Source organism: Micrasema longulum, unplaced genomic scaffold, assembly GCF_059751315.1.
Source record: "Micrasema longulum isolate JH-2025_06_02 unplaced genomic scaffold, ASM5975131v1 h1tg001972l, whole genome shotgun sequence".
Taxonomy (NCBI): Eukaryota; Metazoa; Arthropoda; class Insecta; order Trichoptera; family Brachycentridae; genus Micrasema; species Micrasema longulum.
In genome coordinates, this window is record NW_028279145.1 from 157,752 (window position 1) to 171,877 (window position 14,126).

The 14,126-nt window shown below is 35.1% G+C and overlaps 1 protein-coding gene across 1 annotated transcript in view; it reads left to right on the top strand.

Moving 5' to 3' along the window:
* The window catches only part of LOC148273353 (unc-112-related protein-like), a 155,596-nt gene that overhangs the window by 128,354 nt on the left and 13,116 nt on the right, over window positions 1–14,126 (top strand). Inside the window, exons 2-6 of the mRNA XM_088238820.1 lie at window positions 8,125–8,358; window positions 10,323–10,567; window positions 11,113–11,336; window positions 12,628–12,838; window positions 13,894–14,120. Of these exons, the coding sequence (XP_088094946.1) occupies window positions 8,125–8,358; window positions 10,323–10,567; window positions 11,113–11,336; window positions 12,628–12,838; window positions 13,894–14,120 (1,141 nt within the window). The remainder of the gene's footprint in view (window positions 1–8,124; window positions 8,359–10,322; window positions 10,568–11,112; window positions 11,337–12,627; window positions 12,839–13,893; window positions 14,121–14,126) is intronic.

Consider the following 14,126-nt stretch of genomic DNA (forward strand, 5'->3'; position numbering starts at 1 on the left):
ACTGGCATTTCCATCGGCAGGTTAGTTCTGCAAGCAGGAAGATAAACCAGCTTAAGCTGTCTATGTCTAAGGTAGTCATTAGGAACATAAAGAAAAATACTCTCCGTCACACCTATGTTGATCGTAATACCACGGATCAATCGGAAAAAATACACGAACAAGTATGCATTTCTTCTTTTCTCCAAACTATTGTAGCCAAGCATTCCCAGTATGAAGTCAGACGGGTACAACCACGGATAATATCCGCACTCCCCTAAGTAAAGATACCCCAGAAAGTTCAATTCTATGTTCTGCTAAAAACAGCCAGACCGCTTTCATACAAAAAACTGTATTAATCACCTTCTGAAAATGGTGTCGATTAAAAAAATGACATTTTTCAATTTGCTAAAAACACCCACAGCATTAGAAAAATCTTACGGTTCTTTAAAAATCATTGAAACTGGTCAAATACATAATTAGATTCTTGTTTGTCATATAAAAAACTAATGTTTTTATTGTATACCATTTGTTAAAGTCAAAAACATTATAACTGACTTGATTATTCGTTATTTTCACAAAAGTGCCATTATCTCAGTTTCACTTTTCTATGGCTGGCTTCTTTCTGCATGACTACGTTCAATTGAAGTTCAAAGTTTGTAACGAAATAACATTGTTTTTTCAATACTAAACATTACTAAGCCAACTTGAAAAATGGTAAATCGATCTATTTACTACATTTTATTCAATGGTTTGATAAATAATTGCCGAACTTTCAGAACATTTTTTCAAAATAATAGTGGATTGACATGACTTAATGCATTTTCGCTGTACATAATACCACAGTAAGAAATTCAAATTCTGCCGATTGGTCCGTTGACGGTTAGTAAACCGGAAATCTTGCACAGCTCTCTTATCATTGGTTGATTCATAAGAACTTCTATATTTTTTCGTACGTTTTCAAGAAACTTTGCCGTATAATTTAATGCTCTATTTTTTACCGCGCGTTAGAAAACATTTTTTGCTCAGCCGTGGCCTTATGCTGTAAATAACTCGTTTCGTAAATTCATTCGTATCGTATGAGAGGGAACGAGAGCGAAATACGGTTTTGATTGCGTTAGAATAAGATGGATATATGACGAACGAACGAACTTACGAAACGAAATTGTGACAGAATACGCCTACTGAATCCACTGATACTCAGTTGAATCAACAATATTTTGAGTATGTCCAAATGTTTGTAGCAAAGGCTAAATTGAACTCCCTGAATATTGAAGGTTGTTGATAAATTTTAATTTTATTCGGGAGAAAATGGCTGATTCCAACTGCTTCATCTGGCTATGCAACCACTTTGTTCTTAAATCTCAAAATATGAAATCAAATTCCTATTTGTCTTAATGAGGAACTTCAGCCCTACGGGAAATTGGATACAAAAAATGTTTTCTTGCGCGGGGTAAAAATGAGAACATTAAATTGTAGCGCAAAGTTTCTTGAAAATGTACGGAAAAAATAATAAAAAATATTTTAATAAAAACTCACTACTTTGAATGACTCACTGGTTCATGTGAATCAACCTATGATCTGAGAGCTATGGAAGATTTCCGGTCTGCTTGTCGCTTCTGGACCAATGGGAAGAACTGAATGAGTATAAGCGGAAATGAACCTCTGACGTTACACGCGGAGTTTTTTCAAAAACACAAAACTTTAAAAAAAACCACTGAACTTCCTCATTGGCCGGGCAAGGCGCAATGGCGATGCATCCAAAAAAGCTTAGCGCTCAATTTGTAAATCGTCTGCCGCCATTTATCAAACTTATCCTTTTAAAAATCTCCAAGTTTACATGCATATTATTCCGTTTATTATTCTAACGTCATTTTGGTCCGAGAATAAACAGCAGTTTACGTAGGAATCAATTAGTACCGCGCAACTTCGTGACAAGATGTCGGAAATTGCGTGTGCGGTTTTAATAAAAGTCTATTGCGATTAATTTGACGTCATTTTGATACATTTTAATCTTTATCTAACGCCCTTTGGTCGTCTGTATCCCCTGAAAGTAGAAAAATATTATAAGAAGATAGGAACCTAATAAAAAAAATGAGTTTGTCCAAATGTTATTAAACAAAATACCAGATTTCACCCCTTGATTAAAATATTACAACAGCGATGATAATATTTTAGAGAAGGCGATCTGGAAGTCTATGCATTTGCATTGACTGGTTTAAGTGGGCACTTTACACACTGTGTAATATTCACCTATGTTTTAACATCCATATTCTCCAACTTCACAAAGATCGGCTTACGTATTCGACGCCCGATACGAGCTATTATATATATTAAATATATTAAAATTTTTATTTTAAGTAATTTTTTACTTAGTTTTTTTTTTAACTTACCAATTTATTTTTCGATTTAATAACTAGCTAGTTTCGGCAAAACACTTGCCTTCGTCTGAGTTAATTATAAAGTACAATTTGTAATTAACTCTGAAGAAGGCATAGCGTTTTGCTGAAACCAGTTGATTATCAAATTAAGAAATAAAATGGTACATAAAATCTTAAAATTCAAAGTAATTTCATTTTAATTTATTGAATTATGATGTTCTACAGAGTTAGTGCTTCGAACATTAAAAATATTTATATTTTGCTAAAAACATATCGTCTTTATCAAATACTTACAACCAAAACAGTTTTTTTATTTTAAAAAATGTGAATCCATAAAAATGGAATAAAGTAAAATAATTGAATTTTTATTTTCATTTTTTAATTTGATTATTCAAGGCATAAATCAACCGTTTCTAGAATTTAAGCAAATTTAAGAAAACAGCGGGAAATTTGTGTGGTTTTAGTATATACTCTTAAGGGTTTTAACTTAGAGTATATATATACTCTAAGGGTTTTAAATGCTTACAGTTCTTTTTAAAAACCAAAATTCAAGTTTTTTTTCCCACAACTTTTCTGATCAATATATTATCAGTAAATTATTAAACAAATTTTACTTCAATGTTTCGTGTTTATATGAGTATCAATGTTCCGAGGTTTAGCCTAATTTTCAAAAAGCTTAATCTCGCAAAGCAATTGTATTTTAATTATATCTTATATTTTTTATCACACAAACCTATTAAAATGTTTATTTACTTAAATCGTATGATTTCCTTACTTTTTATCTCTGATTTACAGCCCTAATTTACTCCACAGTTTCATAGTCCATAAAGCCATAATAGAAACGCATTGGCTACCGGTTTATTAGTGTGACCGTATGACAAATGGTGGTTTACTTTAGTATCATGTTAGACTGTAGCGGGCAGCGGGCAGCGGGTGCTCGGTAGACCAATCAATGACATTTAATTCGATGCGTTTCCAATGCGGGTTCTATCCCGGCTCCGGCTGCGTGTTATGTCGCCGTTGCCCGTAGATAGATGATGTATCGATTGGTTTTACACCCACAATTTCTTATTGAAAATAATTGAATAAATTGGAACCGGGTCGTGGTTCTGTGGCTAGTGATTTTCCGAACGTTTGAGTTTGCTGTTTACCAAATTGATGTGCGATATATTTTATTTTATTTTATTTTATTAGGGAAATCAACAGTTCTACATACATATTTTTAGTAAACAAACAGATATAGTGTATAAACTCAGAACTAATAACAGATTTCCACATAGTATACAAAGTTAGTAAAGAAAATATATATTACATATCAAATAAATACATACAATTTATACATATAAAAATGTTATTTTCAAGTACTCAATAATCAAAGATTTTTTAAATAGTACTTTTAAGAACATTAAGTTACTGTAAATTGGGCGGGATAAGGACAAAAATGCTTGAAGAGAGGATAAGGAGGGGGGGGGAGATGTACATATTTATTATTATAATGTCTACTAAGTTACATAATACATTTTTAGTGTAAATTTTAAATCTGACAGAGTGATGTTTGTATAATCTATATTTTTAAATTTTGTATTGTACATCGAAAAAGTCCTACGAAAAAAACATTTTTAACATACGATGTTTTACTTATTGGTACATGAAACAGGTGGTACCGTCTACAAATCCTGGCTGGCACATGTATTGTTATTAAACCAAGCAGCTCTGTACAGTCAACCATTCCTGTCACAATTTTGTAAAGCAGTAGTTGGTCCGCACACACTCTATATATTATGTTATTGTTTATTCTTGTTATGTTTCTGAACCTATATAATATTTGTGATGATATACTCATGTGTCTGTGTCAACTTAGGACTCGTCCCAACTCAACACAGGACTTTTAGTCCCATGGAGTTGGGACTTATCTCTCAAAAAATGTTTAATGAACTAGGATCAAAGCACCAATGAATGACCGTTTAAGGTTCAGCTTGTAGTGAAATCCACATTAAAGGTGTAAATTGTATTATTTAAGCGTGCAAAATAAAAGAAAACAATAAAAAAGACATTAATTTTTCTAAGTACTTTTACTTTTTTATTGAAATACGAGTATTACAATTATAATCAATATGGGTATATTCAAATAATTGCATAAGAAATAGCATAAAATAAAACACTTACCACATCTTTCCTTATAAAAACACTATCAATCTCAGAATAACAGGAAGACGCACTATTACCTTTTGACAATTCACAGTTCAAAACTGATAGATTTGTTTCTTACCAAAAGATGTGTCGGCCTACTGCTTTTGTCATAGTTTCTAGTGTTATTTTTTTTTTGACTGGATACATGTAGCAATTCCTATTATATTGTGTTTTATTAACCAATGGTCATTTACTGGGGGGTGGTCTTTTACTGGTGCTTTGACCCTACTTATAAGTAAAATAAAAGTGTCGCGGACTCACAGATCAGAGGTTCGAGGTTTGAATCCCCCTTTATCACAACTCTATTCCCGTTTTCTAATAGTGAGTTATTTAAAACTCGCTGAAAATGGCCCCAAAAATTAAAATATTTGGGCAACAATCATAAGAAGATCAATTGCGAAGAAACGCGTACGTAGAAAACAGACGATTTATATATCATCATAGTGGTGCACAGGGCACTGCATTAGCACTCCAACGAGGAAGTTCAGTGCTACGGGAAATTGAATATAAAAAATGTATTGTTACTCGTGGTAAAAACTAGAGCATTTCATTATGCCTCGAAATTTCTTGGAAATGTATGAAAAAATGGTTGTAATAAAAACTGACTACTTTGATTGAGACGTCATAGGTTCATGTGAACAATAACCAATCAGTTATAGCGCCGTTATGTGTTGTGATAGGTTTCCGGTTTCCGGGTAGCCACATTTTCAACGTTTACTGTTGAAAAATGCGATGCACCGCTATGTATATATGAAAATAATCATAATTATAGTTTATTAACATAATCATTCCCATAATCTACCATCTTTTGTGGTAAGAGATTTCTCTGCATTATGTGTAGTCCCGAAACTAGGTATATCTTGTTTTTAAGGCAGACATTTTTATGCACAGCTCAAAATAATATTAAAACATGACTACCTACTGCTGTATTTATATACAAGTTTAATTATCTGTACAATTATTTAGTAATTTTTCTACCTTCTCACTACCTAAATCCACTGTTTTTATTACACATTTATTCAATTGAATCCGGATCATATTTTCACAATATTCGGCAATACGTTGTATATTTTTGGGTCTCAAAAACTGAAATAATGATGACAGAAAAATTACCAGTCAATAGGGAAATATCACTTTTTTTACAAATTTAAATTAATAACGGCCTATGAAAAAATGTCGAATAAAAAAAAAGATTTTTTAAACTTATTTTTTTACTTCCATAGCGCGAATAAGCGAATTCCAAAGCCGCAAAGTTATTTCAGTGAACGATTCTGAAAACAAGTTTATGTACTTCTCAATATTCGTTCGTAAATCGCGATCTTTTATGAAAAAAAGATTTTTTTTTACTTATTAGTAGCACATTTTTTTTCAAATTTATAATTTCAAATTCCCTCGAAAACGGTTCATTGCATTGGCCACACCTCTAATACGTAACGATTCGATTAAATTTTGAGCTTTGTTTGTGACCGCTTAAATTCAAATAGAGCATCGTCACGAATCTTGACGCCACAATTGTCAAGGCCAAACATGTCGCGTTTTTGTAAGGACATGTTTCTTAACAATTTCATTTTTTTAAATATTTTAAAATTTCGTTAAAAAAACCATAGGTACTGAAAGTTTGCAGTACCGTGGAATAAACTCAATTAAAAATCGTAGAATTATGTTAGACCAATTATTTTTATACAAATTAATACAATTGATCCCCCTAATCTACTTAAAGACTTCCATTCCGTGTGCTATCTAGATCGACAAGACAAATATTCTGGTTTACTCAGACAACGCGTCAACAAACTATTTGAAACAATCTACAGTACCTAGAATATGCGAGCAATATAACAATAGATTTACCAAAGCTGATATTTTTTATGACAATTTACGTAAATTTAAGTCAAAAATCATAGAAATATTGAGAGAAGATATTTAATTGTTTTTATTATTATATACAATTTTTTTCATTTCTTATCTTTTACATTTGTTATATTTAACATAATTTAAATTATTTTCTTAAGTGTAAACTTTTTTTTGGTTGGCACGAGTGTCCTACACTCTACAAAGAAATTGCCAATATTTCTGTACGTACTGTTTGTTTACCAAATAAAATAAGCAATTAAAAAATATGTATAAAAACATTTCTCCACAAAATCTATGATTTTGAAAATGCATTTAATTTTTCTTACTTTTCACGCGTTTTTATCTGTATTCATAGTACTCGTATATGATATTTCCCTATCGTTGTGAATTATTTTTCCATCGCTCACAGTTTCCATTCGAAAACCATTCCCCGCCGATAAAGGCCAAAGATGGCCGAAGCGTGCTCGCATTCGCTAAATTTAAAGCGGGCTATTAAACGATGCTAAAATCATTGCAAAAACCTCAGGAATGTTATGTTATAGTCTAAACATTGTTCGTGGCCGATGGCCACGGGCCATGGTAAAGGATGAGGTGCACAATGCGTTATTTCGGTAGCGCGAATAAGCGAATTCCAAAGCCGCAAAGTTATTTCAGTGAATGATTCTGAAAACAAGTTTATGTATTTCTCAATATTCGTTTGTAAATCGCGATCTTTTATGGCTGTTTTATTCGTTAATATTTTGCCCCTTATGACCAGTCATTGGCTGATTTAAAGCGGACATTTTACGCATTGTTTAACATTCACTATTCTGCCATTTTTTAAACATCTACGTTCCCTCAACTCTTCTGTCTGTTGACTTTTTTGAAGTTAAAGAGCTGCCACCTTTATTGATGTAGGTGAGATTCATCTGGTTGAATTATTTCACGTACTAGGCAACGCCTGAAAACAGTTTTTCAATTTTATACTTATACCAGGGCCCCGATTACAATGGGAAGTTAACATTTATCTTCAATTTTATCTACAAAGTAAAATTAAGTTTTATGTATGAAAAGCAGACTATGCATACATTTTTTTCTTTAAACATGTTCAATTATAGGTTACCGATGAAGATACATTAAATGTTCATGCAAATATACTTATTCTCGTACGCAAATATCGATTTTTCTTTATAGACAGTCGAAAATAACTATATTAACTTCTCGGGGCCAGTAAGTTTAATCAACGATGTTTTGAATACGTCCAAATGTATGTAGACTAGTTACTTTCCCTTTGATGGGAAAGGACATTACAAAATATATATATATTTTTTTTAAATATTAAGTTTAAGTATTTATATTTTTTTATTTTTTTTCATTGAGTAATGGTATTGATTTAAGAAAAAAAATTATAAATACATTCATTCATATTTTTATATACGAATCCATAGCTTTTTTTCTATTAAATATGTTTTGTAACTTGACTTAAAAAAAATAAAACTTTTATTTTATTGGTTGGTTGGAAGAAATTGCCATTTGGCAATAAGCCCGCCAATGTACAAGAAATATTATGTACAAAAAGTTTCAAAAAAATACGTTATGCTCCTTTGACAAAGTATAAAATTACCAACCATTCTGCACATTATCTAAAAGACGACAATTCAAAAAATATCAATCACCACCCTGAGAGTCTCCCATTTCTCAACCGAGAGCTGACAAACTGGACTAATAATATTGCATTTTGTTGCAGCTCTAACTAAAGACTGGTCGGACCATGCCCTGTGGTGGCCGGAGCGCAACTGCTGGCTGTCGCGGACGCGCGCCACCCTGGACCAGTGCGGGGTGGCGGCGGACTCGCTGCTGCACTTCACCCCCATGCACAAGGCCCTGCGCGTGCAGCTGCCCGACTACCGCTACCTCAACTGCCAGATCGACTTCTCCGTCAAGACCTTCAACGCCGTCATGGCGCTGTGCAAAGAACTCGGTGACTATTCTTTATGTTTTTTGTACATATCGTCACCTTAATTGAAATAAAACGCAAGTCGCTAAATTATAACTTTAAAGGAAACAAGTAAAACTTCATAAATCAGTCATTTTGTATGAAACTGGTTTTGAGTTTCTCCAAATTTTTGTAGACAAGACTGGATTCAACTGTTCTGTTAATATTAACATATTAAGAAGGGAATGTAGAAGTATTTTTTTGTCGGCCTCGTGGCGTAGTGGTCAGTGCGTTTGCCATGCAAGAGGTTTCGGGTTCGATCCCCGGCATGGTTGATATGAAATATTTATTTTAAAGGCTGTTTTTACTCTATAATATTTCATAGTCCCTGGACTGGTTTCTGAAGCGTAAGACTAATCATCTTGCCTTCATGTTACAACAATAATCAAGATACGCTGTGATAGGTGTACCGATGGAGTGCCATAAGCACCATTAGGTGCGGAAAGCGAATGATAATGATAGAAGTCTAGGCATCTACAGAAATTTCAAAAATTCACCTGTTCCTAGAAGCATAAAAAATAAAAAATATTTTTGAGCATTGACTAGCATGTAGGTGAAATAATTCAAACAGATGAATCTCCCCGTATCAATAAAGGTTTTACCTTTTTAACTTCACAGACTTCAACAGAGGGGAGAATTGTAATATAGATGTTCAAAGATAGGCATATTGGTGAATGTTACACATTTTGTAAAGTAGCCACTTAAACAAGCCAATGACAAGTCAGTCATAAGCCCTGTAGATGGTCTATTAACTTAAAGTCCTGTTCCCGACCCTGCCCTGGAGCTCAATCACAGATGGCTATCGACATGCTAAAAAACGTGCTAAGTATTTGAGCGATCACCACGAACAATCATGAACACGCTGAAGTTATCGCGGTCGCGTTGCAAAACGAAATTCAACTTCGGTCAGTTCAAGAGGATTGGTTGAATCTCGCACACGCCTTCTTTCAATTTTTCTCGAGTGCCGTATTGCATTTAGCCGGCGGTCGGCAAGCCAAATGTTAAGAAAAGCAGTCGCCATAGTAATTGTTTGTAACTTGAAAACGAAATAACAAACCGGCACGAGATTACACGCGTGTTGACTTTTTTGATTTGACGTTTGACCACGGACTACGGATACGGAACTTATCTATTGGGTTTTGCAACGCGACCGCGATAACTTCAGCGTGTTCATGATTGTTCGTGGTGATCGCTCAAATACTTAGCACGTTTTTTAGCATGTCGATAGCCATCTGTGATTGAGCTCCTGATGTATGGGAGCGAAGTATGGACATGGAAAAACAGGGATGAAAGTAGGCTGAATGCTGTCGAAATGCGACCTCTCAGGCGAATGTCTGGTAAAACTATGTACGATAGATGTACAAATGTTGAGATCCGTACATTATGTAAAGCTGAGATAAGAATTATCGGCAAAATCAAGAAAGGAGCTCTGCGCTGGTTTGGACATGTAGAGTGAATAGACAGCTAAGGAACGGCTAAAAATGTTTATAATGTGAATGTTGATGGATGCAGAAATAGAGGTAGACCGAGAAAGACATGGCATGACTGAATCCAACAAATACTTGAAGATGGAAATGTCAAAAGTCGGAATAATCGGCGCGCGTGCATGAGAAGATGTATGAATGTAGAGGAAGCGAGAGTGATGTGGCATTCTATCCTCTCTGTCTACCCTTACGGAGAAATGGCCCTTTGGACTGGCACCTGAAGTGTAAGACTGATACCGAACCTTCCTGTAACACATGTTGAAGATGTGCTGCATGACTATGCACCATCGGATGCGGATAAGGATGTGCTAATAATTATTATATTTAATTTCTGCTTCTGCTGAAAGAATTAGTTTTATGTTCAGTATCAGATCAGATGATCGCACACTTTTGGTTCACAAATGCAGTGCCCCATGCACCAATGAGCTTGGAATATTTATTCAACTGATTTTATTTGCTCCCCAGGCATCCGACACCCCGAGGAGTTGTCCCTCTGCCGGCCGCTGGAGCCCTCCCACCTGAAGCACAACTATCGCGAGGGGTCCGGCGCGGGCGGCGGGCGGCGCCCCGCCCCCGACACCAACACCTTCATCGCGACCAGCGGGGCCGGGGGCTCGCTGGACGCGGGCGGCGCGCCGCTGCTGTGCGCGCCCGCTCCCACCCTGCCCCCGCGCTCGCAGTCCGCCACCCCCATCAGCTCCCCTATGGCAGTAAGTTAGATACAGTCTCTCTGTTCATTATTAATAGAACTTCCAAATAAACCGACCGGCCGAGTGATATCTGTCAGATGGCTCATTTCACATGTATCCTTAAAATCCACATGGCACGGCAAAATGAAGGTGGATTGACATTTACATTATTTGTTCAATGGCTACTCTCGGCATTAAATAAATAAATATTATATTCATTCACTAGCCTGGAGAGCGAATTGATGTTGAACGAAAGTAAGTCAAAAGTGATGGTATTTAAAAGGGAATTGAGGTTACTGACTGCATAATAAATGTGAACAACGAATGTTTTGTAGTAGAATAATTTGTGTATCTGTTAAGAACTAAGATTGGAATATGTTACATTTTTGTTTACAGCATGCCTCTTTAAAAAGAGGCAATTGCGATCATATTATTTATGTACTAAAATATTAAAATTTTTTGTTTTTCTCAAAAATAATCTGCTGATTTTAATCAAGATGATTAAATCGTCGCAACCCTGGCTTGTAAAAAATACTCCATTGGATATGAATTTTTTTTTTTTTCAGCATCAAAATGGTACCTGGAAACGTGGCATGAATGGAACCTCGCAATCCAACGGTGACCTGTCAGATGGCTACATGACTCCGCACAACACTTCCGTTTCTTTGGAGATGCTCAACGGTTCCTCAGACATGTCCCTCGCCAACAGCCCCTCAGATCCCGGCAGGGAGGCCCGGGACTCCATTGTGAGACCCAAATCGCTGGTGGAGAGAGCTCGCATGAATGTTGGGTAAGAATAACCAAGCGAATTCCAAACTATCACAACTCAATGAAAACAGAGAATGTTTCTAATATGATTTTTATATCGGTCTTTCGTCAAAATGTCGATTATTATTATTATAGAGAGTCTTTATTGAAAAATACAATATTAATTTAGAAAACAAAATGAAAAATATCAAACAATATTCAACCCGATAGACTACTCGGACATTAGTGTTAATTAATATCAGGAGTTCAGACATATTATGGTTTTAATGCTTTTAAAATAAAATAGGGAAAATGATTACTGCATTTCTGGAAATATTTTCAGCTATATTTCCAGGGTATCAATCTCAACATGCCTACTGCATGTTAGTCTTGTCTAACACATCATTAGTTCCACAATTATAGAATGGCTTCAATTATATGATTATGTATTTAAATCTTTAAGTACAAGGAATTAATATTTTGGCGGACTTATTCCTATAAGCAATATCTTCCAGCCGACATTGTCAAAAGAAGAGTTGGTCAAAAATTTGAATTAAAAAACAAAATTTGATATATTAAAATATACATACATGGAAAAAACTAATAAAATAAAAACAACAGGTGTTTTTTAATGGGGAGATAAGGTTTGCACATATAAACTTAAGAAAAGCAAGAACATAAAGTAATGTTCGTGCGTTTCTTGAAGGTGGCTAGAGAAGGTGCATTTTTTACATGAAGAGGTAGCTCATTCCGAAGTCTAGCACCTTGAAAAGAGAAGGATTTGCTGAAAAAAAATATGCTATGTCGAGGAATGCTAAGTGTTCTCTCCGGAGAAGAGCGAAGCAAAAGACCATGTTTAGAAAGATGAATGAAATTCTTAGCGAGATATTTTGATGCGCAAGTGTTGTGAAGAGTATTATAAAGAAATTGGAGATTGAAAGTTTACACCCTGATAAAAATTAAGCACTCGAGTTCGGAGCGAAATGGTGATATATGGTCATATTTTTAGAAATTAAAAATAAAGCGGATGCTTTGGTTCTGCAAATGCTCCTGGCGATTTATGAGTTCAGTATCGGTGTCAAGATAGCAAATATTAGCATAGCACTGAGAAGACAATAGAATAGATTGGGACAGATTTATTTTTTCTGCGGTTGGGAGAAAATTCTGAAATCTTTTCGGCAAATGGAGGATGCGGTTAAACTTTTTCCCAACCTCACTAATCTGTTCTTGCCATGTAAAGTGTCGACTGTTTTTGTGAAAGGAATCCTATATTCAACGATTTATCATATATTCTTACATCTACGTTGTTTTAAATAAATGATATTTCGTCTCAGGTGGTTGGATTCGTCCCTGTCTATAATGGAGCAAGGTGTCCGCGAAGGAGACTGCCTCAGGCTGAGGTTTAAGTTCTACACCTTCTATGACCTCAACCCTCGCACCGACTCCATTCGCATCAACCAACTGTTCCAACAAGCTCGCTGGCAGATCCTCAATGAGGAAATCGACTGCACGGAAGAAGAGATGCTTGTATTTGCCGGATTACAGGTTAGACAGCCTAAATTACTTAAATAATGAGGAAGTCGAGTGGGTTTTTTTATTTGTCAATAGACTATCAAACCAAGCCGATTTTTTATTTATTTTTTATGTATCGTATTATCATCGCTATGTACGTAAGTTTTGTCGCTTTGTAAATCCCCACTAAAATTTTGAAATTACACCGCCTGTGGGTGTTTTTGACATTTAAAAGTCAAACCCCGTACAAATTATTTGTACCCACTAAATGTCAAAACACACTTAACATCGAAAAACATGACTACTCCAGAAGCCGGAAATCTGTTACCAGTTGCCACAACAACATAACAACGCTATAATAGAGAAATATCACATACTACGAATACTGATAAAAATATATGAAATAAATTTAGAAAAATAGTATTTTCAAAATCAATATGGATACTGTGGAGAGATGTTTTTGTACATAACTTTAAAAAAGAAATTATTTAAAAATATGTCTACGAAAACGCGACGTTCTATTTAAATTTAAACGGTCACAAACACAGTTCAAAATTTACACAAATCGTGATGTATTAGTGGCGTGGCCAATGCAATGAACCGTTTTTGCTGGAATCCAAAATTAAAAATTTTAAAATATGTTTTATATTTATGATTTTTTCCTATTTATTGGTTATTGTAAACATGTGGTCACTTAACCCTTCATGGGACACCTAGAACAAATTGTCACACAATGTACCACCAGAATTGAGGTATTTATTTTCTAATGTTTCGTATTAATTATAAGTCTTATGTCACATGCACATCGTAATAATGTACACTGGTGGATAAGTTTTCGACTCATATTTTAAAAAAAATAAATTATTAAGTATCTTAAATTATTATTATTATTAGCAGTAATTTATTTATTATCTTAAAGAACACCTTTTTTGTGAATTTTACACACGTACACAGATTATTTATAAGCCTGAACAGAAAATACCAAAATTAAATTTTTTACCTTGCCTCACTGCTTCATAAGCAGACATATTATAGAGAATAGTGAATACTCGGTTAAGATTTTCTTAATAGCAAATAAATACCATTAGGTTCAAGTCAACCTCCAAGTCAGCAACGGGCACGGCAACGACACGATAGACAGCCTGACGTCCGGGATGGATTCCCTCAACACCTCCGGGCTGAACGGCTCAGCGGGGGAGGACGAGGTCGACCTGGCGCTGTCCCAGCTGCAGGCCGCTCTGGAGGGGGGGCCCCCACTTCCGCAGGCCGACATCACGCGGGTACCTGACCTCTGCGACAACCTGCGCTTCCTCAAGTAAGC